The sequence below is a fragment of the Cryptomeria japonica genome, chromosome 2 (genome assembly GCF_030272615.1).
Source record: "Cryptomeria japonica chromosome 2, Sugi_1.0, whole genome shotgun sequence".
Classification (NCBI taxonomy): domain Eukaryota; kingdom Viridiplantae; phylum Streptophyta; class Pinopsida; order Cupressales; family Cupressaceae; genus Cryptomeria; species Cryptomeria japonica.
This window is the reverse complement of record NC_081406.1, coordinates 669,660,124-669,685,178: the sequence shown is the minus strand read 5'-3', so window position 1 is coordinate 669,685,178 and position 25,055 is coordinate 669,660,124. Positions and strand designations below refer to the sequence as shown.

Here is a 25,055-nt window from a genome sequence, read left to right as displayed (position 1 = left end):
ATAGACGTCCTCTAATGCCAAGAACGGATCTGCAACTCACACACCAAATTCTTCTCATATTCCACTTGCCCAATGAAGCCACAAAAGCTCCCTTTTATTCTTTCTCCAAGGGGCGACCCAACTCACTCAAGCAATGTGGGATAAAACATGTTCAATATAAAACATATTAAAATATTCACTTATGTCTCCCTTGGTTGCCCCTTTGATTTACACATATCTCCATAGAACAAATATTAAAGTAACACTTCAATATTTTACAATTAAATTAAATGTTACTTTAATAAAACTTCAGGCATTAAAATATATTAGCAATCGGACTCCGAATAGCGTGAGTGATAGCTCGTCGGAAAGCTCTCGCCAAGGAGTATCAAATCCAATCACCAAAACTAGCCCCCGTTGTGTCCTGGTGACTTACTAAAAATAGTAAGTATGCCTGAAACTAAGTAAATCAACTTCGTTTTGGCCCAAACTGGAAATGACTAGGCCAAAACACTCCAGGATCCCTTTAAACCCTTCGTTAGCCCTCGGGACCATGTAGAGCTAGGCTAACGCACATATACTTGGTCAATCTGCGAGTGGGGACATTACAAGATGAAACATAACTGGATTCCAGTTAAGGTATCTTCATCCTTCGGTGGTTATGATGGGAGAGTCCTCAAAGCTTTATACTCAATTGAATATATGTTTTAAAATATTTAACTTATGTTGCAAACTGATATGACAACTCAACGTACGCTTGGTGCTATATTAGTAAGAAAACAAAATATTTATATAAAAAGTAAAACAAAATCAGATTTAAACGACATGAAAACTGAATTGAATGATTTGTATTTTGAACATTTAATGAATAGTGCAACAAATTGTAGCAAAACAACATTTTTCATACCACAAATTGTTAAATCCTAGTGTAAAAAAATAAAAATCCTAGTTTAAAAAAAACAACATTTTGGTTTTAAAAATAAATCAAAATAAGCATTAAATGATATGAAAACTGAACTGAATGGTTTGTAAACATGCTTAAACACGTAATGTAACATTTAGGAATGGAATAATATCCTGGAAATGCATGGAGGAAAAAAAATTGACCTGGGATTCAAAAAGTTGATAGAATTTTACTCCTTGCATCTCATTGAAACTTGATTGATTGCTCGAAGTTGACTAAACAACATTGCAAATGCATTTCGAACATGAACTGAAACAAAATGTTTTTTCATACCTTAAATGCATAAACCCTATATTAATAAAGAAGAAAAAATATTTACGTAAAAAATAAAATAAAATCAGCATTAAATGACATGAAAATTGAATTGAATGGTTTGGATTTTGAGCTATAAATGAATAGTCTTACAAATTGTAGTAAAACAACATTTTTTCATATGATAAATTGATATTTGTTAAAAAAAACAGCAGTTTTATTTTAAAATAAAAGAAAATTAGCATTAAAAGATATGAAAAGTGAACTGAATGGTTTGTAAATATGCTTAAACTCATAAATCGACATTGAGGATCAATATAACATTTTGGAAATGTATGGATAATAAAAACTTAATTTGGTACTAAAAATTGAATAGAATTAGACTCCTTGCATCGCTTTCAAACTTGGTTGATTCCTCAATGTTGACTAAACAATGTTGCAAATACAGTGCGAGGAATGGTGGAATGTTAGATTACTTTTAAAAGGCCAAGAAACATGTATTTTTGAAAATTTTAAGCATGTTTCTTCTGCGGAGATGTCGCAGGTGTGTTTGGTGAGTCTGCGTGTAGGCTGGCTAAAAAAATCTGTGAATACGTTGGCAAGTTTTTGGCTTAGAGTTTTGACTTGCAAGTATTCGACAAGTTTTGAATCTCTAAAATCAAATATTAACCATTCACAGGAACACGAATTCTTCAACGGGAAAAACCTGCAATTAACTCCAGTACAAACTAGATTATTTTCTGCCATCTGCATGCCAGAATATTTACTAGATAACATTATCATCTGGTAGAAGACTTGAGAATCAATTTATAAATGCTAGAAGACATTGCTAAGCAACAATTACCACTTATATTTAGTGATTTTTTTCTAGTTATGTGTTTCACCATTGTATTTCAAAATAATAGTCTGCTGCCAAAGTGAATTCAACCTTGTGAAAATATATTGGTAAAGTTGGAAAGAAAATAAAATCCTTAAAGGAATGTGCATGCAAATATGAGGCAATCGAGAAGTATTGGTAAGGTGGACGAATGAGATGTTTGCAGTACTTAGAAATATGGTCTAAGTTTGCGAGTTTGTTGAACACGTATTCTGTTTCAGAGTTATATTATCCTTGTTGGTTGAAAATTTTGTACCAAAGTTCCCAGACTCGGACTCGGCTCTGACTCGGCAAGGCTGACTCGACTCGCGACTCGGCTCGGACTCGGCAATGACTTGGCAATGACTCGGCAAAATAAGAAAACCCTTGAAATTTAGAGATTTTTAACGATTTAAAACTTGTTTCATACACCCTTTATTGAATTAAGCTTAAAGACACTATAACATCATCAAATAGAAGCTAATTTGATCACATACATAAACATACATCCATCACATGCGTAGAAATGTAAATTGTAGCTGAGGGAATTAGAAAACATAGATATATAGAGTTATAAATGTTGTCCAATGTATAATATAAAATCCATGACTTCAAATGTTCCCAAACATATATCTAACTGTAAAGTGTAAAAAAAAACAAGTCTATGGCTCAGGCTCAGGCTCAGCCTCGTCTATCTGCCTCCTACAAAGGTGTCTAAGGTACGTCCTAGATGACTGAGTAGCTATAGTCTCTGCCTGTGATGTGCCAGTCTGAGTAGCCATAGGTGCTGTGCCTGATTGTGCTCTATCCTCCTCCTCTGCCATAGCCACAGCCTTAGCCTCTCTGTCTACCTGGTCAACCCACTCAAGGTCCTCATCAGTGAAGACTGGATCGGTGGACTCAGTGAGCCAATCGGACTCGGGGTCGACTTCCTCTAGAGTGATCGGAGAGGAGTCATCGTCCAAAATCTGTTTGGTCCTGAGACGGAGGTTGTAATGAACAAAGACTAGATCATTCAACCTCTCCACAGACAATCTATTTAGCCTCTTCGAGTGGATGTGCTCGAACATGCTCCAGTTGCGCTCACATCTAGAAGCGCTGCACGGCTGGCTCAATATGCGGATGGCAATTTTTTGAAGGTTTGGGGTTGAAGGCCCAAACATTTGCCACCATCTATCTGAGATAAGGAAAAGAAAAAAACATTAGTCTCATTTCCAACTTTAAAGGTAGATTATAAAATGAAAAATTAAAATGCATGTCATAAACTTTAGAATTTTCTACTTGGCTGCAATTTTGTCCGACCTTCTTTGCACAATTGGTTGGCAAAGATTGCCCCTGATGCATTATTAAATGCATCCATCTCAAGAAGTGTAGCTGTGGTATTAGTGACCATCCGTTGTACTACTGGATATAGCCCGCTAAGAACCTCCTCATCTGCTTTGAAATCAGCACGGAAACGAAATGATGGATTGAGGTAATAAGCTGCTGCATGGATGGGCCTATGAAGTTGGTTATGCCATCTTCTATCAATTATGTCCCAAATGGGCCTATACTTATCCTCAACTCCAGCATATATGGATCTAATGGCCTCCTTGGCCCTATCCATGCCCTCATATATGTAGCCCACAGCGGGCTTCTCCCCATCAACAACTCGTAGGAGAACTACTAGGGGCTCAGTGACCTGCAAATAATGTTAAACAAAAATAGTTAACTCACAAGTGTGCATGAAAATAAAAAAATTGCAAAGTTGCACAATGCAAACAAAACAAAAATATTCATATAATATTATAAATTTATAAGATTACCTGCACGATCTCTGCACAAGGGATCCAAAAACCTGGCTCATCAAAAATGCAATCTACTACATCCATCCCTGCAGTGGTCGTAGTATAGGATGAGGAAGTCCACTCCTCACCAACAAACATGCGCCTCAAAGATGCCTTTGATTTTAACAAGGATTTCAATGTGAGGAAATTTGAGGCAAATCTCGTTATACCAGGACGAGCCAACTCCCTTTACCCCGTGTATTGCCTGATAATGCTAAGGACCAATGCATGATTGTAAATAAATTTGCATATATTCTTGGCCCTTTCAACGCATTCTTTCACCCATCCAAGCTTACCTATATCCTCCAGCATAAGGTCAAGGCAATGGGCCGCACATGGAGACCAAAAGATTTTTGGGTGCCTCTCCATCAAAAGTTTTCCTGCAACAATTTTAAATTAGTTAAAGAATTATATGTGAAATTTTACCATTAATATTTAAACGTTAAAAACTTAAAAGTTTAAAAGTCAAAAGTTAAAACTTAAAAGAAAACTTTTAAAGTTTACCTGCAGCAACATAACTTGCTGCATTATCCGTCACCACTTGCACCACATTTTCTTCCCCCACCTCATCTATAACTTCCTCAATAGCCTCACATAAGTATGCCGCATTTTTGACATGTGAGGAAGCATCGATGGACTTCAAAAACATGGTGGATCCTAAAAATAAAACAAATTAATTATCAATAAATTAGAATGTAAATTATTCAATTTCAATCACAATGCATATAGAGAAGTAAAATGATCAATCACCTCCGCTGGAAACAAGAAAATTTAGGAGTGTTCTATTCCTCCTATCAGTCCAACCATCTGTCATGATGGTGCAACCCTTCTGGCTCCAAGATTGGCGGTGGTCCTCTAGGTCAACTTTCATATCTTCCACCATTTCCAACAAGAGAGGGCCACTCAACCCAGTATCACTAGGGGCTTTAAACCCCGGCCCACAAATGGTTACTGCATCAATCATGCCTTGCCAATAAGGAGACCTGTCACAAATTGAAATAGATTAAATAAGAAAAGTTCAATTTCAATTTCAACTTTCAAATTCAAACCATAAAATTTTAAATTTTAATTTAAAACAATCAAATAAAAAAGTACCTGGCTGCAATAAATGGAATGTTGCAGAAGTACCAAAACTTGCAAATTGCTTTTCTTCCTGCATCATGGACCTCCTTGTTCCAAGACATGCTCTCAAGCGAGGGTTGTGCGCCAGGAGTAGTGCGTGGTACAAAAAAATTGTCTATTTTGGATTTTCGCACTCTAGGACCAAAAGTGTGACTAGGAGTAGGAATAGAAGTACTGGCACTAGCAGAAGCACTAGGACGAAAGGGAGGCAGAGAAGAACCCTCTCCAACACAACTTATGGATGCAGCTGTGGATGTGGAGCCGGATGCGGATGTGGGTGGAGGGGAACCAATATGACATAACTCCTCTCTTTGTCTTTTTTTGGTTTGCTTATGTATTTCAAAGTTTTCTAATAGGACGTAACAAAAACGGATTGCTTCGGGAGTTGCCTTGTCACAAGGCTCAGTATCATGGCCACGTTTGCCAGCAATATGATATTTTAATCTATTTATCCCCCCATGGTTAATTTCCTTACAAAACATACACTTGGTTTGATTTCTCTGTCTACCAGGGAATTCTTCAGTGTATTTCCATGCCTCAGCTTTTTGACCATGTTTCCTAGGTGGAGGATTAGGATGAGCCATTAGGAAAAAAAATTGTTTTCAAAACGTGAGGGCTGCTGCAATAAGACAATTTTACAAATCACCATTTGAGCATTGTGTTTGACAAAGTTTTAAATTTTAAATTTTAAACTAATTAAAAAAAATCAGCAAAGACCAATTTGTGCATTGTGTTTTTTCTTGAAAATTTTCAAATTTCAAAGAAAGAAATTAACAATTCAGAAAAATCAGCAAACCCTAGATTTTTTTTAGAAAAAATTATAAATACATGTATACAATTTTTTCAAAAAAAAAGTCTAGGGTTTGCTATGCTATTGTTCTATTTATGCCATTGTGATTGAATCATGGAAGTATGCAAGCAGCAATATAGATTTGGAAAGCTGAAGTTAAAAAAAAATCAAAAAAATAAAATAAAATCCATAATATAGAAAAAAAACCAACATAATCAATAAAAATTAAAACTTACCTCTTTCAAATTTGTTGACAAGTGTTTGAAATGAGCTCCTTGATGCTCTCAATGCAACTGTAGTGCTGGCCCAATGTGATTTGTGCAAGTTTTTCACCTCTTCCTCTCAGCTGGTTGCACAACTATGGCTCTCTTTTTTCCTCTCTTCCTCTCTTTTTTCCTCTCTTCCACTCATAAAACTGAATGGCAATCCCTTTTAGGGTTATGACAAAGGCAAATGGCACAAAACATAATAAAAATGTGTTATGTTTTTTTTGTTTTAGCGTCCACTTTTTGCAAGCTGTGCCGGCCGGGTCACGACCCTCGGACTCGGCGAGTCAGGGGGTGACTCGCTGACTCGGCGAGTCACACCCTGTGACTCATCCGGGCCCGGGTCAGGGTCGCCGTGACCCGGCAGAGGTCACTCGACCCGCCGACTCGCGTGACTCACCGCGAGTCACGGAACTCTGTTTTGTACACTTGGGGAAATATACAAAATTGTGGTTTCAAGCGAGTCAGGCGAGTCACACCCTGTGACTCGTCCGGGCCCGGGTCAGGGTTGCCGTGACCCGACGGAGGTCACTCGGCCCGTCGACTCGTGTGACTTGCGTGACTCACCGCGAGTCATGGAACTCTGTTTTGTACACTTGGGGAAATATACAAAATTGTGGTTTCAATCACAATGTGTGAGTAAAACTCTCCTAATTAAGGGAAGGCTCCCTCTATCTAACTACAACTTTAAAAATAAAATAGGATGGGACAACAATCTTTCTTCTTCTTTCAAGAAAGACAATATCCTTTTTTCTTCACAGAAAAGTGATAGCGATTGATATAAAACAACAGTAACAACTTTCGAAATGAAATGAGAGAAAGGAAATGAAGTTTCTTGGAAGTTCAAAGACTTCCGTCACTTCCTTCGGGACGAGACAACAATATCAAGCTCAAAGACTTGATTATTTGAAGTCCTATCTACCCTTTTCTATACTAATTTGATTAAGAACAAATTATAACAGCACAAAGACTGAAATATCTTATTCTTTCTACATAAAACAATGGGAAGTAGTATAAGCTCAAAGACTCACAACTATTTCTCACAAAATCTACTTCTAAATTCTGTTAAGAACAAGTGTAAGAACAAAGTCTTACAACTTTTTCCCAATAGAACCTCTACTTTAACTAAATTAATCTCCAATACTTGCAGCTCAAAGACTGCAAATCAGATTTGATTAAGTTCTCAAAGAAACACTTGCAAGAAAGGAAATATGGAACACAAATTCAAGAATGTAGCACAAAGACTCAAAGATTGAACAATTTTCTTCTATTCCTTTCAATTCTTCAATTTACACATAAAAACTCAAAGACTTCTTTGCTACAAATTTGGCAGAGTTTTTGCTTGCTTTCAAAAAGATAAAGATTACAATAGACCCCTCACGTATTTATAGAAGAGGAGCCTAACTAACTTGAGAGATTCTCTCAACCACCAAGACTTATTCAATAACTAACTAAAACTTATTCCAACTACAATCCTAACTGAACTCAAACTATAGTTGCCTTACATGTAATTACAAAAGTGCAAGTAATGACTTATCTTGCAATTTACAAAAAGGCTTTTACATGTAACTTGTCAAAAGAAAAACTACAACTAAAAAGTTACAAATCTGGAAAAATACAACTAAGTATTGAAAAACATTTAAGACATGAATCCTTCGAACTTCTGGATGATCCTTCGTAGTTCATCAGGATCCGGTTCATGGGTGTTCTTGGCCACAATCATGGTTTTCACGACAACATTGCTGCAACGAAGGATTGTGGCATTATTTCTCTCAAAGGAAGACTGAATTTCCCGCAAGTAACCTTGATAAGTCACTAAGGCTTGAATGGATGATGCTGAAAATGGTTCACTTTTCCACTCTTGACGGATCTTCAATTGTAGATCAGAAAGAACCTTTTCTTCTATCAACAATTCTCCATCATGACCCATGATGGTGCAAGAAACTTTCTGACAATTTGAGACCATATCCTGAAAAACTTCCATTCGTAGCCTCATAGCATCATCAATGTCTTCAATAAGTGACTTAAGAACAAGGGCTTTGTTCTCCAAGAGCTCTTGATATTCCAAGTACACAACTCTTGAAGGAATTACCTGACGAATGCTTAACTTTTGCTGAGGGATTTTAAGCCAAATAGTCAAGTTGTCTTCTACCGTTTCCAAGTTTCGTTTGAAAGTATCAGAAACTTGGTTCAATTGTATTTCAATGGGTTTCAACTTGGCCATCATTTGAAAAACCTCCTTCAAGACTTGTGCAGATAGATTATGAAGCTGATCAACTCAAGATTCCAATGCTTGTACCTTTTGAGCAGCTCTCTCAACTCCTTGGATTGATTCTCGTGCCTCGGAAGAACTTGTAGGATTACTCACTTCATTAGTCCATTTTGTGATTTTACGAACAACTGCAACAAGTTGCCGGTTGTCGTCTTCTAGCTTATCTTTCTTAGCTAGAAGTTCATCATATCGTTGCACTAGTGAGGCTACAAAATATTGGGCATCATGTTTAACCACTTCATGCGTTTGCTTGCCCAATTCTACCCTTGTGACTTTGTAATCAGCAACTAACATCTCTTCAAGTGGCTTATCTGCTAGAGGTTCAACAATTTCAGCCAATTTCATCTTGTTGCTATCAACAGTTACTCTTGAGCTAGTCTTGGCTTTTTTAACAACCTTGAGTCTAGACTGTTTAAGTTGCTGATAATCAAAGGCATCAGGCGATATTTCTTGCTTCTTCCTCTTTGGGGTAAAAGAACTAAGCCATGGAGGTAAAGCCATCAACTCTCCTTCAGTAGCAGCTGCGAGTAAAGGAGAAGCAGTTTTTGTTTGAACAACTGTGGTCACCCTGGGAGGAATATCTGTTTGGATGGCAACCATGGTTTGCTCAGTAACCAATGGGCATGAAGATTACCTCATAAATTCTTCAAAACCAGAAGTGGAGGTATCAATCTTTGACAACTGGATACATGCAGGAGTATCCTCAGGAATTTCTAGCACACCCTCTTGTTGACGATCAGGAGGCAGCTCGTATGCTGAAATATGAACGACATTCTGAGGAGACTCATCCACCATTATGTCAGGAGGAGAAAGAGGCGTCTCAATGGAAATTGAGGAAGGAATCTCATGAGGTGAGTCCGAAGCTAGAGACTTAGGAGCATCATCAGATTGCTGTCCTTCTTTTGGATTATCAAGATTGATCACCTGAACATGAAACCGTGACTTTTCCTATCCACGAACTGTCGCCTCCTCAGGAGGAAACACTACTGCCCAACTAACTCGCAATTTGATCCTGGTGCCAGAAGATGATGCACCTTCCTTATTGTCAATCTTAATCTCAGACTTACGTCCAAGAGGCCCCATAGAGTCATCTTTTTTCCCGGCCTTGATCTTGATGAGTCTAACACCATTACCTTTGAGCCAAGTATTGGTGTTAGCCAACATAGGCTGAAATCTTTCAAGAATGGACATGCGACCATTGGATTAAAGGAAGTGGAGCTTCCTCAACCCTTCGTGAAATATATTCAGGATCAAGTACATGCCCACCATCAATCATCCCTTGTGGAATATCCACCAAGTTCAAATCAATAACCTACTCAATAGTAAGCCTGTAGTAATCCATCTTGAGAACCTCCACTTCTGTACGGAGATCTACCCAGATATCCTCAATACGATGCACATGCACGAAGGACTTTTTGATCTTTTTCTTCATACCCCGGTAATCAAAATCAGCTCTGGACTTAAACCTTTTGAGTTTAATTTCCTGCATCTCAGTCTCCATAGCTTTGACTTTGACGGAAGTGACAAGAGAATACCGACGAATTCTCAATGGGTTTGTTGTAGAAATCCCCATTTCGACCTTATGTCTGACAGACTGATGAGCTTGCACAACCATGATCTGTCTTCCCAACTCCATAAGTATGATCTTATCAGTCGTGTATCTAGGGAGCATGTATGGCTGCCCACTATAGCATCCGACCCTCATATAGGTAAAGGCCGGGGATTGAAGAAACAAGCACCCATACTCATTCACTCTTTCCCATGCCTCATTTGACACCCTTCTGTTCTTTAGAGTTCTGTCAAACTGGCACATGAAGTAACCAAAGAATGCATCTTGAACTCTTCTGAAATGCAGTCTGCTGGGTCTCAAATGCAATTGATCATAATATTCCCATACAGGTATAAGTGAGCGGTCACCCTTGGTAGAAAGACCAGGGAAATGTCTGAGGGACGCTGCCAAATACATTAAGTATGAATTCATGTAAAAAGTCATGGTGGTAGGGACTGCTGCAATTTGCTTGCACAAAGCATCGCTGATAATCTCTCCCCATGATATATGATGGGATTGCCTTATGAATATGGTAAACTGATACATCCAGGGCTCAAAAACACTAGAGTGTTCAAGACCCATCAACCTGTTGAGGAGAGTTATGATGTCTCCAATTTCCCACTTAAAGTCACAGTGGTACAACCTAGCCCACCTTGAAAAGGCGGCTCGTGGCTCATGAATCCACCTGTTAATATGACGTTCGCAATCCTTTTCCCTCTTGACATAGTACTCGGCTGCACTATCCTTTGAAATTTCCATATAAACAGGTGGTGGTAGTATTCTGAAGACTTTCTGAATTGCATCTGCATCAAGGCGGATTATTGCTTCACCATCATCATTTTTAATGGTTTTCGTCTGTTTGTCAAAGCGATGGGTGCAAGTGACAACAAAGTCAGGTTCTAGGGCAGCCACTGGAAGAGAGGATGCGTGATGGATGTGGCTATCCAACAACCGCTGCATATTACTATCCTGCAGATCCTCCACTCTCTTGATAAATTCTGACATGTCCACATGCCCTATCTCTGTGTCTTTTATGCAGTCCAAAGGAGAGGAAACTTGCGAAGGTGAAACTTCATTCTGCTACTTGTCATATTTATACTTCATCTTCTTTGGAATAGGAGAGGATGGTAAATTTGACATTGAAGGACAACTTGGTTTACTGCAAGGAAGACTTAAAAGTGTTAAGGCAACATCATAATCAGCTGCAACTAACATTTTTCCTTCTTCAAACGGGAAGAACTCCAACCCTTGCACTTCACAATTTTGTGAGAGATTGATGGGAAATAAATGGGAATGCTAGGAATCTTGACTTTGACCAATTTCAGATCTTGGAGAAAATTTTACCAAGTATACAAGTTTGGGAAGAATGCACATGCAATCGGATTTTTAAAACCCGAATGCAAGTATACTTGTAAAATAGAAAATGGATAAATGAGTGAAAAATGAGAATTAGACTTGCGGGAAATGATGTGAACGAAAAGTACAGATATAGGCGTTATGAATGAATAAAAATGGAAAGATTTTGGGAATGACATTTTCATGAAAATGGGAAGAACTTTGGACATGCAATCCGGTTCTAAAAACCCGATTTTGGAAGGATGGGTATTTTTCATCTTTGCAACTTGGAATTTTTTAACCATAAGGGAAGAACAATGATTTTCATCCAACTTGTAATCGGGATTTAAAATCCCGAATACAAGTAAAGAGGGAAAATGGGGAAGAACAATGCAATTCATAAATTGCTTTACAAAGGTCTCTCTTACAAAACCGATTTTTAGGGCAAAATAAATATGTACACAAATTTACAACTAGAAAGGAAAAACAAGAAAATAAGAAAACAAGAAAATGAAACATGAAAAAAAGAGAAATCATACCTTGCTTCAAACTGAAAATGTCTCTTCCAAAGATGATCAATCTTTGAAAGAAGGAAGAAGAACTCTTAAATAGAGAATAAATCGTATTCTAAACCCTTGCCACGTTTTACAAAAATGCCTTGGGCAGCAAAACCTGGCACCAAATGCAAATCAAATGGCACAAGAAGTGGTCAATCCTCCATCAAACCTCAACGCCTAGGTGAAGGAAGGCAAAATGACCTAGGAGATTTCCATTTTGTATAGTTTGAATCCCCCAAAACGTGGGTTTTAGGAATCACGTGGAAATGGTTTTTGCAGAAAACAAGGGTTGAATCATTCACCAAAACAAATGCAACGTGTTCTTCAACTCACATAAATCGCCTTGCAACAATATCGCCTCCTTGCTCCTTGAATTTCTCCACAAAAAATTGGGAAGAATTTGTGGCAAAATTGGCTTAGGAGAGGAAAATCGGGTTTTTGGAAGAGAAATGCAAGTTTTAATTTACATGCAATACAAAAAAATCGGGTTTTATTTCCCATATAGCAAGTTTTAAATGTCACTTTTCTCTCAACGAGGCAAAATCGGGTTTTGGAGAGAGATGTGCAAGTTACAAAGTTACTTGTAAAGGGAAAATAAAATCCCTACAAGAAGTTTTAATAAGTTGCACATATGTAATAGGGGTTTAAAATCCGTATTACAAGCAAAAGACATTAAAATAGGGGTTTTAGAAAAGAATTACAAGTTATTTATAAATATGCAATTTAAAATTAACTTGTAACTTATCCAAAAAATCCGTATCATAATTTAAAAAGCCAAAAGGCATCAACGGGGAAATAAAAGGTAAGTTACAAGTTCTTTTTTTTCAATAAAGTGCACCTGTAATTAGCCGAAAATTTCCCTACAAAGACCAAAACAAAAGAAATCATGAAAGCTTGCAATTTAAGGAAAATTACCCACCTGGGAGAAAAAATCCGAAATTGAAGGAAAGGCATAGCAAACAAACATAGAATGCGACAAAATTTGAAATGTGGTTCGAGGATAGATTGAGGATTAAGCCAGTCCAAGGACTAGGCGAAATAATGCATCGGGAAGCGTGCCATAGAGATTTTTAAAAAATAAAATTTCATGTAATGGTCCTTAAACAAAAATGAGGACAACAATCCTATTTTTCACAAAGTTCCCTCATTTATAAGTGTAAAAGTATTCAAATTTATGTTCAAAAGTGGAATATTAAGGATTTTGTCTTTCTTTTAATTCCTTAGACAATATTCAATGCTATTAATGTATGCTCTCTAGTTATCTCTGATTATGAACTGAAACTTCTTTGTTTGCAGGTGACTGTAGATAATATTTATTGATTTCTATATTTCTCCAGCATTCTTCACGGCACATATATATAGGCATTGCCTTGTAAGATTAAGGCATGGCTTGACCAGACATGTCTCGTGACATGTTCGATCAAGACATGTCTTGATCAAGGGTGGTGCCTCTTCATAATGCAAACCGATAACTATTGGTTAATATAAATGCCGATACATAACAAATGATAATCGATGCCAATCGGTTTGTGATTTAATGCGGTTTGATTATCATTGTAACCGATAATGAATCGGTTAGTTTCTAATGCTATTTTAGTTATCATTAACTGATCACTAATCGATTTATTCTTAATGCTATTTCATGGTAATCGATGGTAAATGCAACTCGATCATGGATCGATATAAGAGCAAAAATATGTTAATACGATAACTATTGTAGTTATCATATGACAACACTAATTAGTGTTGTCATATGACAACTAGAATAGATATGCAGAACCGATTACAATCACAACATATAAATGAAATCATTGCATAGCAAATACGATCATATCTCGATCGATGATAGAAATGCTTATAAAGATGATTATGATGTCTACCATTAGCATGTAGATTTATCGATAGGATAGATGATTGAATGAGAGACTTCATTTATCTCTCATTCAATCATTTATCTTACCAAAGCTACATTGTTTCAACTCCCTCTTAGGTAGGGAAGATAAGTGGAGATCTATGTAAACATTGAAATAATCATCTAATTATATAGCATCACATTTCTCATAATAGAGTGTATTACATGACCTCGTAATACAAAAGATCAGGTCACATATGCTCGTGACATGATGTACCACATAACACGTGATACAAAAATATATCACATCATCTCGTGATATAGAGATATCACATAGCATGTGATATCAGTATCGCATAACATGCGATACCTTGGATATAAAATAATTTGAGAATATTGAATTCTCTTATATCCAAGTTATGGTATGTGCACTGACATTATGTCACATAATGTCTACCATAACATATCATGGCACATCCATGAGTCAAGGTGATATCAAGTCAACATGATATCAACATTACAAGATCGTCACCTTGTAATGTTCGGTACAAGCGTTCATTATCTAAAAAATCGTCACCTCTTAGAAATGGACACAGGGGGAGGAGCCCATAAAGTCATAACACGACAAAAGAAGTTTACACATAAAACATCTTATATATTAGTACAAATTATAAAGCAAATTACAATTAAATCATACCAAGTCCTTTCTTGAAATGTTCAACTTTTACTTTGGATAGAGGCTTGGTCAGTATGTCTGTTGTTTGGTCTCCTGTACTGATATACTGCAACTGAATCACATTCCTATCCACCATATCTCTCACATAGTGGTAAGGAATCTCTATGTGTTTGGATTTATCATGAAATACAGGGTTCACAGAGAGTTTTATACAACTCTGGCTATCACAATGAATTATAGAAGGCTTCAGTGGCTCACCAAATAATCTCACAAGTAGTTTTCTAAGCCATCCAGCTTCTCGTGCAGCCATGGAAGCTGCGATATATTCAGCCTCTGTAGAACTTTGAGCTATGGAAAACTGTTTCCTGCTAATCCAAGATATCATGGCTGAACCCAAACTGAAGCAGCATCCTGAGGTGCTTTTTCTGTCAGTCACACTTCCAACGCAATTTGAATCAGTGAACCCATGAAGATCCAAATCACTTTTCTCATACTTGAATCCATAGTTAAGAGTACTTTGAAGGTATCTCATAATATGTTTCACAACCATAAGATGTATCTCCTTAGGTTCACACATGATCTGGCTCAAGACATTTATTGGATAACAAATATTAGGTCTAGTATTGATGTAATGTCCCCATTTTGCGAGCATCAAAGTTTGTAAGAATTAGCCTATCATTTGACCCTCGTAGGCTAACAATTATTGATAGAGGGCCTCGTGTGGCAGTTACTTGGTGATTAGAGACATTACTCTTCAGCTGGATTCAGGTTTTGGCCTTTGCGCAGGTTTTTTGACTCAGATTGGCACACTTACTATTTATAGTAAGTTACTATTTTGGGAGAGTCAGGGTTCCTATTAATAGAAAGACACTTGAGCAGAGCTTATTGGCAGTATCGACCTTGATTGGGCCTTTGCAGCTATTTCTAGACTCAGTTCCACATACTTACTATTTATAGTAAGTCACTATTCAAGGTTTCTATTTTTAGACAGGCATCCAATCACATGGAGAACAGGGAGAGTCGACTTTTGGCTCAGACGGTTTAGCAATCAGACAAGTACATCAAGAGATATTAAAGTTTAAGTGACTTAAGTGATTTATTTAATATTTTAATATTATTATAAAGTTCTAAAGTAACTTTATAATAATAAAGTCACTTTAATATAATAAAGTGCGTTAAGTGAATAATTTAATGTGGGAATAAATCTTTTATCCCACATTGGCCAGGAAGGTGTTTGAGCTCTCTTAAGGAAAGAATAAAAGGAAAGGCAGGAGTTCATTCTCAGCATCCAGTTGATGAATAGTATTTTGATTGATTTTTATTGTGGAGCCTAGGGCTTTCGCAATTTTCTTCTTTGATCATAGGAAACGGAAACTTCCTATTGATAGCAATTTTGAAGGTGTGAAATAACATCTGAATTATTGCAGTTGTGGGAAAGAATACTTCAGTTCTTTCATTTGTGTAAATTGGTGAAGTTTTCTACAAGGGTTTGAAGTTTATTGTTGAAGAACATTTATAATTGGTTGTGAATCATCCTTCTTTGGCACATGGAGTTATATCATTCTTGTTGGGAGAGATTATCAACAAATTATTCAAGGTTTTAAGAGCAGATTGCAAGTTTGTTCTGGGAGAGATTGTTGAAGAACCATGTGCACTGTAGCAGCAAGAACAAACTTGCAATCTGCTCTTAAAACCTTGAATAATTTGTTGATAATCTCTCCCAACAAGAATGATATAACTCCATGTGCCAAAGAAGGATGATTCACAACCAATTATAAATGTTCTTCAACAATAAACTTCAAACCCTTGTAGAAAACTTCACCAATTTACACAAATGAAAGAACTGAAGTATTCTTTCCCACAACTGCAATAATTCAGATGTTATTTCACACCTTCAAAATTGCTATCAATAGGAAGTTTCCGTTTCCTATGATCAAAGAAGAAAATTGCGAAAGCCCTAGGCTCCACAATAAAAATCAATCAAAATACTATTCATCAACTGGATGCTGAGAATGAACTCCTGCCTTTCCTTTTATTCTTTCCTTAAGAGAGCTCAAACACCTTCCTGGCCAATGTGGGATAAAAGATTTATTCCCACATTAAATTATTCACTTAACGCACTTTATTATATTAAAGTGACTTTATTATTATAAAGTTACTTTAGAACTTTATAATAATATTAAAATATTAAATAAATCACTTAAGTCACTTAAACTTTAATATCTCTTGATGTACTTGTCTGATTGCTAAACCGTCTGAGCCAGGAGTCGACTCTCCCTGTTCTCCATGTGATTGGATGCCTGTCTAAAAATAGAAACCTTGAATAGTGACTTACTATAAATAGTAAGTATGTGGAACTGAGTCTAGAAATAGCTGCAAAGGCCCAATCAAGGTCGATACTGCCAATAAGCTCTGCTCAAGTGTCTTTCTATTAATAGGAACCCTGACTCTCCCAAAATAGTAACTTACTATAAATAGTAAGTGTGCCAATCTGAGTCAAAAAACCTGCGCAAAGGCCAAAACCTGAATCCAGCTGAAGAGTAATGTCTCTAATCACCAAGTAACTGCCACACGAGGCCCTCTATCAATAATTGTTAGCCTACGAGGGTCAAATGATAGGCTAATTCTTACAAACTTTGATGCTCGCAAAATGGGGACATTACAATTGACCAAGTACATTAACGATCCAATCATTTGTCTATAGAGAGTGGGATCTACCAATGGGGAATCTACTGCTTCTTTCTTCAGTTTGTGAAGATTAGTTTCCATAGGAGAAGACATGGGTCTGCAGTTCATCATACCAAATCTCTTCAATATGTCTAAGGTGTATTTTCCTTGATTAAGTACAATCCTATCAGAGTTTTGCCAAACTTCCAATCCAAGAAAGTAATGTAGAAGGCCTAAATCCTTCATATCAAACTCCTTTTCAAGGTCTTTCTTACATTGTCCAATAAGGTGATCTTCTCCTGTAATTAGAAGATCATCAACATATAAGATCAATATCAGCATATCACCTTTGACTTTCTTGAAGTATAGATTCGGATCTGCATCATTCTTTGAGAATCCCAATCCCATAAGATAGTTGTCAATTCTTTCATAACAAGCCCTGGGAGCCTGTTTTAAACCATATAAGGGCTTTCTTTAATCTGCACACGTGTCTCTGCATTATGGATCTCAAACCCTTCTGGCTGTTCTAAGTAGACTTCCTCTTCAATTTTACCATTCAAGAAAGCAGTTTTCACATCCATCTGATGGACTTTCCAACCTTTGGCTGCTGCAATGGCCAATGCTGCTTTGACTGAGGTGTACCTAGCAACTGGAGCAAATGTCTCATCATAGTCTGTCCCTTCTTTCTGTGAGAATCTTCGGGCAACAAATCTGGCTTCGTGTTTGTCTATGCAACCATCGTGGCATGTTTGATTTTGAACAGCCACTTTGATGAAACAATGGATTTCCTTTTTGGCCTAGGAACAATTTCGCACACGTCATTTTTAAGTATGGATGTATATTCTTCAGACATTGCATCTTTCCAAACTTGATGTTTAAGAGCTTCTGGTACACTAGAGGGTTCTGATTTGGAGAGACTATTCATAAGGGCTACATAGCGAGAAAATCTTCGGGGCCTCTTACTTTCTCTAAAAGTCCCTGAAGGAGCTGCAAAGTCCCTTGCATCCTCCATTGTTTTGTGAACCCATAGAGGTTTTTTCTTAGGGATTTCTTGGGGAGGAATCTGTACTTCATTTTCTTCTAAACACTCCCTCTGAATCTCAGGAGTGGGATCCTCTTCTTGGTCTGAAGATGGAGCATAGATTTTAGACTCAATAAAGTTTTTAGCCCTTTTGAAGGCTATGTCTTCTTCAAATATAACATCTCTACTAAGTTCAATATTGCTATGTCTAGGTACAAAAATTCTGTAAGCTTTAGAGGTTTCACTATATCCAACAAAGATTCCTTTTCTTCTAGAGGGTTCTAGTTTTGTCCTTTTCTCTTTAGGTATGTGAAAGTAAACAAGGCAGCCAAATATTTTAAAGTGGGTGATATCTGGGTTTATCCTGGTGAAGACTTCTTCAGGGGTCTTGTCTTCAATGTGGGAATGAGGACGTCTATTTTGTATGTAAATATCAGTGTTGGAGGCTTGTGCCCAAAGGTGAATTTCTAAGTTCTGGTCAAGGAGCATGGCTTTGGCTGCTTCTACAATGGTTCTAATTTTCCTTTCAGCAACCCCATTTTGTTGGGGGTTGTAAGGAACAATGAACTCCCTCTTAATCCCAACTTCTTTACAAAATTCCCTAAAGATGTCTGAGGTATATTCCCTCCCATTATCAGTTTTTAGGACTTATTTTCTTTCCGGAAGAGTTTTCAGAGAGGGATTTGAATTCCTTAAATCTCTTGAGAATCTCTTCAGATTCTTTACGTTTAAGGAAGTAGATCCAGGTCTTCCTGGAGAAGTCATCAATGAATATTACATAATAAAGGAACCCTCCTAATGATGGTATAGACATTGGCCCACATATGTCAGAATGAACTAGTTCCAAAACATTGCTCGTTTTCCTAGAACTATTCTGAAAGGAACTCTTAGTATTTTTGTCTAGTGCACACCCCTTACATGTACTAGAATGGTATTGTTTTCACTTAGGCAAACCAATTACTATTTTTTCCATTGAACATAAAGCACGAAAGTTTAAATGACCTAATCTTCTATGCCAAATTTCATTAGAATCTGCAATCTCATGAAGTAGGGCTATGTTAGATTCAGTACATACCTCGTACAAATAGCCTTTTCTATGTCCTAGGGTTATAGCCTTCTTGATGGAAGAGTTTTGTGGCCATACTAGAACTTTACCATTCATGAAGGTTATTCTGTACCCGTCATCTTCAAGTGCAGATATGGAGATTAAGTTCCTCTTGATGCCAGGAATGAATAGGACTCCAGTGAGTTGGAGAGACATGCCTGTCTTTAGCTTAATGGTGTAGGTACCGACACCTTTCACTGGATGTACAGAGTCATCACCAATGGTTACTTCTTCATCAGTTTCTTCTAACATGGAATCCAATAATTCTCTATACCCAGTGATGTGTCTTGAAGACCCACTGTCAATAATCCAGGTGTTAGATTTATTGGATACTTGGCTAGAGAGGGCAGAGTAGAATACATGCTTCTCGGAGTCATATTCTTCCCTTTTCACTTTTGCAAATGTAGCTTCTTGTTTGATTCTATCCGGACATCTTGCTGCATAGTGTCCATATTGATCACACCTAAAGCACTGAATGTGAGAGTAGTCTTTTCTTAGATGACCTTTTCTCATGTCGGTTCTTTCTCTTCTTGAAATGTTTCTTCTTGCTTTTCTTGTTGGAGTTGGTATTTAGAACATGGAGATCTTCATCTATGTTCTTTTGCTTGATCCCCTTTTTATTTAACTTTGACTCCTCTTGAAGACAATCTGCTCTTAGCCTATCAAATTTCGGATATTTAGCCCTTGCACTAATGCCTCGGACGCATGTTTCCCATGTACTAGGCAACCCATCTAGAGCAATGAGCGTTAGCTCTTTGCTCTGGATCTCATATCCAAGCGTTGCCAGTTCATCCCTTAGGGCTGATATCCGCATAAAGTATGCATTGATTGACTCTCCTTTGTTCATACTTATATGATTTATTTCCCTTTTTAGAGCTAGGGTTCTACTTGCGTTGTTTATCTCGAATGCACTTTCGAGTGCTCTGAACATATGGTAGGCAATCTCAGGCTTTGCTATTATTGGCATAATGTGATTTCTCACTCCATCGACCATGATTTTCATGGCTTTTTGATTTCCCTTGATCCATGCCGATTTGTCAGGTTCATTCTTAGGTTCTTTAGATTCAACTCTTACAAATGATTCAACTTTATTCTCTTTTAGAATCATCTTAATTCTGAATTTCCATGTTGAGAAATTGTTGCCTCCTTCAAATCTATCCTCAAATCTGATAGCATTAGCCATGGAAATGTGATGTCTATATCCTCGATCTGAACTTCTCAAATTTGAATGCCTTAGGTTCGATCAACCTTGCTCTGATACCATGTGAAAGTATTCAAATTTATGTTCAAAAGTGGAATATTAAGGATTTTGTCTCTCTTTTAATTCCTTAGACAATATTCAATGCTATTAATGTATGCTCTCTAGTTATCTCTGATTATGAACTGAATCTTCTTTGTTTGCAGGTGGCTGTAGATAATATTTATTGATTTCTATATTTCTCCAGCATTCTTCACGGCACATATATATAGGCATTGCCTTGTAAGACCAAGGCATGCCTTGACCGGACATGTCTCATGACATGTCCGATCAAGACATGTCTTGATCAAGGGTGGTGCCTCTTCATAATGCAAACCGATAACTATCGGTTAATATAAATGCCGATACATAACAAATTATAATCGATGCCAATCGGTTTGTGATTTAATGCGGTTTGATTATCATTGTAACCGATAATGAATCGGTTAGTTTCTAATGCAATTTTAGTTATCATTAACCAATCACTAATCGGTTTATTCGTAATGCTATTTCATGGTAATCGATGGTAAATGCAACTCGATTATGGATCGGTATAAGAGCAAAAATATGTTAATACGGTAACTATTGTAGTTATGATATGACAACTAGAATAGATATGCAGAACCGATTACAATCACAGCATAGCAAATACGATCATATCTCGATCGATGATAGAAATGCTTATAAAGATGATTATGATGTCTACCATTAGCATGTAGATTTATCGATAGGATAGATGATTGAATGAGAGATTTCATTTATCTCTCATTCAATCATTTATCTTACCAAAGCTACATTGTTTCAACAATAAGTGTTGCTTCTGGGTTTGTATTTGGGCAGCAAATCAAATTCTAGGTCTTATCTTTTATCAACAGTGGTACATATCTCAAAAGTGCTTAAAAATATTTTTCTAAAGACACGGTAGTTTATTATTGTATCTTTAATATTTTCCTAAAGACACGGTAGTTTATTATTGTATGCTAAAAAAAGTATCAATCGATTTTTGGTACGGTACATAGACATTGGTACACATTATGCAGTATTTGGGAAAGATGTGGATTATGTCCGACGTGGAATTTGATATTTAAGATACTTTTTGGTAATGCTATTAGTCGTCTATACTGATTTTGACTGGAAACTATATCGAGCGTTCTAAATTAATTTGAATGTATGCAGGGTGCATCATTGTCATCCTCAATCACCTCAGACGACTTTACTAGAAGTTACAAGCAGATACTGTACGGGGGAATTTCCTTGGTGTTTCTTTCGTTTTGTTGGAGTTCAGGTTCAGGTAAAAATCCAAAATAAACTTTTTGAGAATCTGTTAAATTCTTTGGGAATCTGATTACGGATTTTTCTAATTGTCATTTTTCCCCTGTAGCTCTTTTGTCAGGATCATACGTGCGTGCTCCAAAACTCATTTCATATGGGGTCATCATGTCTCTCCTTTTTACACAACTAGCTTATGCGAAAGTCGTGACGGGAGAAGCTGATGCTCCTAAGGAGATTGAGGATAAATCAGAATAATTTTTAATCCTAATTCTTCCAGAAAGCTGGTAAATCCTATGGAAATATTCTTAAGCTGGTTTCAACGCCAAAACTGTATTATATGATGATGTCTTGTAAATAGTTTTATATCGCATTCTTTTAATAATTACAAATCTATATTTGAATGCCCCTTGTACATTTGATATCCAATGGGCTTTCCGTACTGTAAAAGTTAATGAATCAAATTTTTTTCTTTTTCAAAAATGTAAATAATGAATGCAATTCACTGCCACAAGGGGTTTGTCCACCAGAATCAATCGATTTACTTTTCACCCTATGGGTTTGTCCACCAGAATCAATCGATTTACTTTTCACCCTATGAGATCATTACTGAGTTTGTTAGCAAGAGGTTATTTTTGATGACTTATATCATGTCATCAAAATTTATAAACATTCAGAATTCCAAATAATTATTTTCTTAGCCAGGACTGGAAAGTTACATTTGTTACTGGCCGGTTCTTTCACTGACAGGCTGAAAGATTCATTTGAGCACCATGGGCTGCAGGATTTCAATGACAAGATATTGTACCCTATATTAGAAGAAGTGAAAATGAACTTCACCCATTATCATTTTCATCGAAGATAAATTATAGTGAAAATATTACTATGATCACAAGCGGCCAATGGCGACAAGCAGAACACAACTTAATAACAAAACAAAAACAATTTTAGTGTAAATGAGGGAATACGTATAAGACGTCCCGCTTTCAATTATCTGTTTACTTCTGTAAATGCCAATGCATTTTACAGCAGGCTCCCCTGCCACTGCTCAGCTAAATTTTTTTTTCCCCGATTTTTTAATAGTTTTATCTGGGTTTAGGGGCCTCATATTTTTATATTTTTTGCGTAGTTATAATTTTTTTAAAATGAAGACATGGTGAATATTTTTGTTCTCATATATGTGACATTTCAGAGGTGAAATTTGGAAGGAAATATGTTGAAAAATGAGGGAAAGAAAAATGTAGTCATGTGACGAATTTTTAGTCTCTTTTCCTCCACAATATTATCTTAATTCTTGAAGTGTTGCTATTCATAAATCATACATTGTGCATTATTTTTTTCAAAAGACCATTTGTTTCTCCAGATAATTAAGCAAACATAATTTAACCCTCCCTTTTCATTGACAAGTGAATATCTTAACCAAGGTCAATGAAAAAAAACATATAAACTTTGTATTTGGAGGAATTCTATGCCAGTACTAAATGAGATATCGTAACCTTGATTTTCACATCAAACATTGTTAAGAGACTCGCAAGACAAAAATGATAAAGGGGAATGGATTTTTTATACCTATTGCAAAACATATGAAAAAGGTTGAATTATGGGATTGGAAAGCTAAGAAGACTCTATTTGAGTTGGTTGTTATTCTGGTGTTATATGGGTGTGAAGTTCGGGGTAGCACCACATCAATATTGAAATGAAGACAAATAGAAATGGTACAAAATATTTAATCACAATCAATTTCAAAATGAAAACTTCAATTCCATACGAGGTTGTTTAGCTAAGGTTGGTACTTTTCCATTGGAGGTGTCAACTTTGATCTAGATGTTAAGTTATTGAAAGAGAATAAATAACATGGAGTTGCACTATTGGAGCATAATAGTAGGAGACAAAAAAAAAGAATGAAGAGCACATGGATGAAACAAAATGGCGAGCAAATGATAAATGGGGTGATAAATGGGGTGTTAGTATGTGTGCCCAAATATCAATGTGGACTATGATTCACAAGATAAATCAACGCAATCATGTGGACAAAGCAACTTAGATGAAAAATATAAAACTATGTTAGCCGATTGAATTCTACACACGACCATGAGCAAAACAAATATTTAGGAGTGAAAATAAAATGTAAATGAAAAAATATTGTAGCTCAACTGATTGGTGTGGAGGACTTATTCACACGTAGCTTGTTAAGTTTACTTAGGATACTTTTAGAGTACACTTAGGATACTTATCTCTTTGTGTCTCATGCCATATAATTATGACACTTGTCATAATCTTACATTGTCTTAGCTCTCATCGTGCCTTTATAAATAGGGCCTTTTTTGTACATCTTGTATCATTATTGGTACATAGAATTCTTTACTGCTTCTCTCTTGTGTGCGGAAGGTTATTTGTTGCAAAATATTGATACTCCTACAAGTCTTTGTGTTGATTTTAACATGGTATTAGACTTTTGATTCTTGCAAGACCTTTTTTGATTTTAGAGAATTTTTACCATCAATTTTTCAAGTGCATCTTAGTCCAAACCTAACCTCATTTTTGAGTTTAGAAGGAACACATTTATTAGGATTGACTATAAACATTATATACTTAGTTTGCAGTCAAATCTAGTCTCATTTGTCCCCTACTCGATTGTTCGACTTCTATACAATTTGTCCAAGGGTCCATACTATTCACACCATCAAAATATACTACATTTCTCCCTTTGATTAGTGTTGGTAAATTTATTTAAATATTATTAAAGTTTGTTTTTCAATGAAATTCCATTTTGTATGTCCAATGAGGTTTACAAACTCTCATTGCGATAAATATATGCAGAGTATGACTATTAGTCAGTGTGTGGATTTTTTCACACATCACTTATGCCTAGATGCTTAAGACAATGCTCTCAACCAATTTCAGGGGTTGTGCTACCCACTTAGGCCACCTCCACTTGTGGGCTCCTCCATAGAACCACCCACCTTCTTTTATAATTGCTTTGTCGATTGGTGCAAACAACCACCTAGCATAACAGTTGACACCATCATTGTGCTACCTTAATAATGACAATGTCCATTTATGATGCCTAAGGAGTTTTTTTTTACAGGGCATAACTTTTTGTCTAATGTTTTGTTGTTTCATATTTTGGATTGCATACCACCTAAGCAAGTTTGGGACAAACTTGATGAATCGTATGGCGCAATTAATGAATTTTTGAATTTTGTAACTTGAAGTAGATCTGACATCAGTCTCTTTAGATGATCTTCCTACCATTCAATATTTTCTTGCAAAGTTAAAATTGATTTTATCATAATTGAACAGAGGTTGGACCTCTTGTTAGTGATTATCAAGACTCCCTGACAAAATTAAACCTTACTCATTAAGCTAGGAAAATTAGTAATTTGGTGATAATAGTTAACTAAAGGAAAATGTATTAAATTGTATGATATTAATTTAATTGTTAAATAGTAATAGTAAT

General features: G+C 36.4%; 1 protein-coding gene across 2 annotated transcripts in view; it reads left to right on the top strand.

Annotated features, from left to right (window-relative positions):
• Positions 1-22,109, top strand: part of LOC131034008 (uncharacterized) — a 96,061-nt gene extending 73,952 nt beyond the window's left edge. For both annotated transcript variants that reach the window (XM_057965336.2, XM_057965337.2), the window contains exons 5-6: positions 21,503-21,617; positions 21,708-22,109. In XM_057965336.2, coding sequence (XP_057821319.2) covers positions 21,503-21,617; positions 21,708-21,853 — 261 coding nt within the window. In that variant the 3' untranslated portion in view covers positions 21,854-22,109. The remainder of the gene's footprint in view (positions 1-21,502; positions 21,618-21,707) is intronic.
• The last annotated feature ends 2,946 nt before the right edge of the window (positions 22,110-25,055 follow it).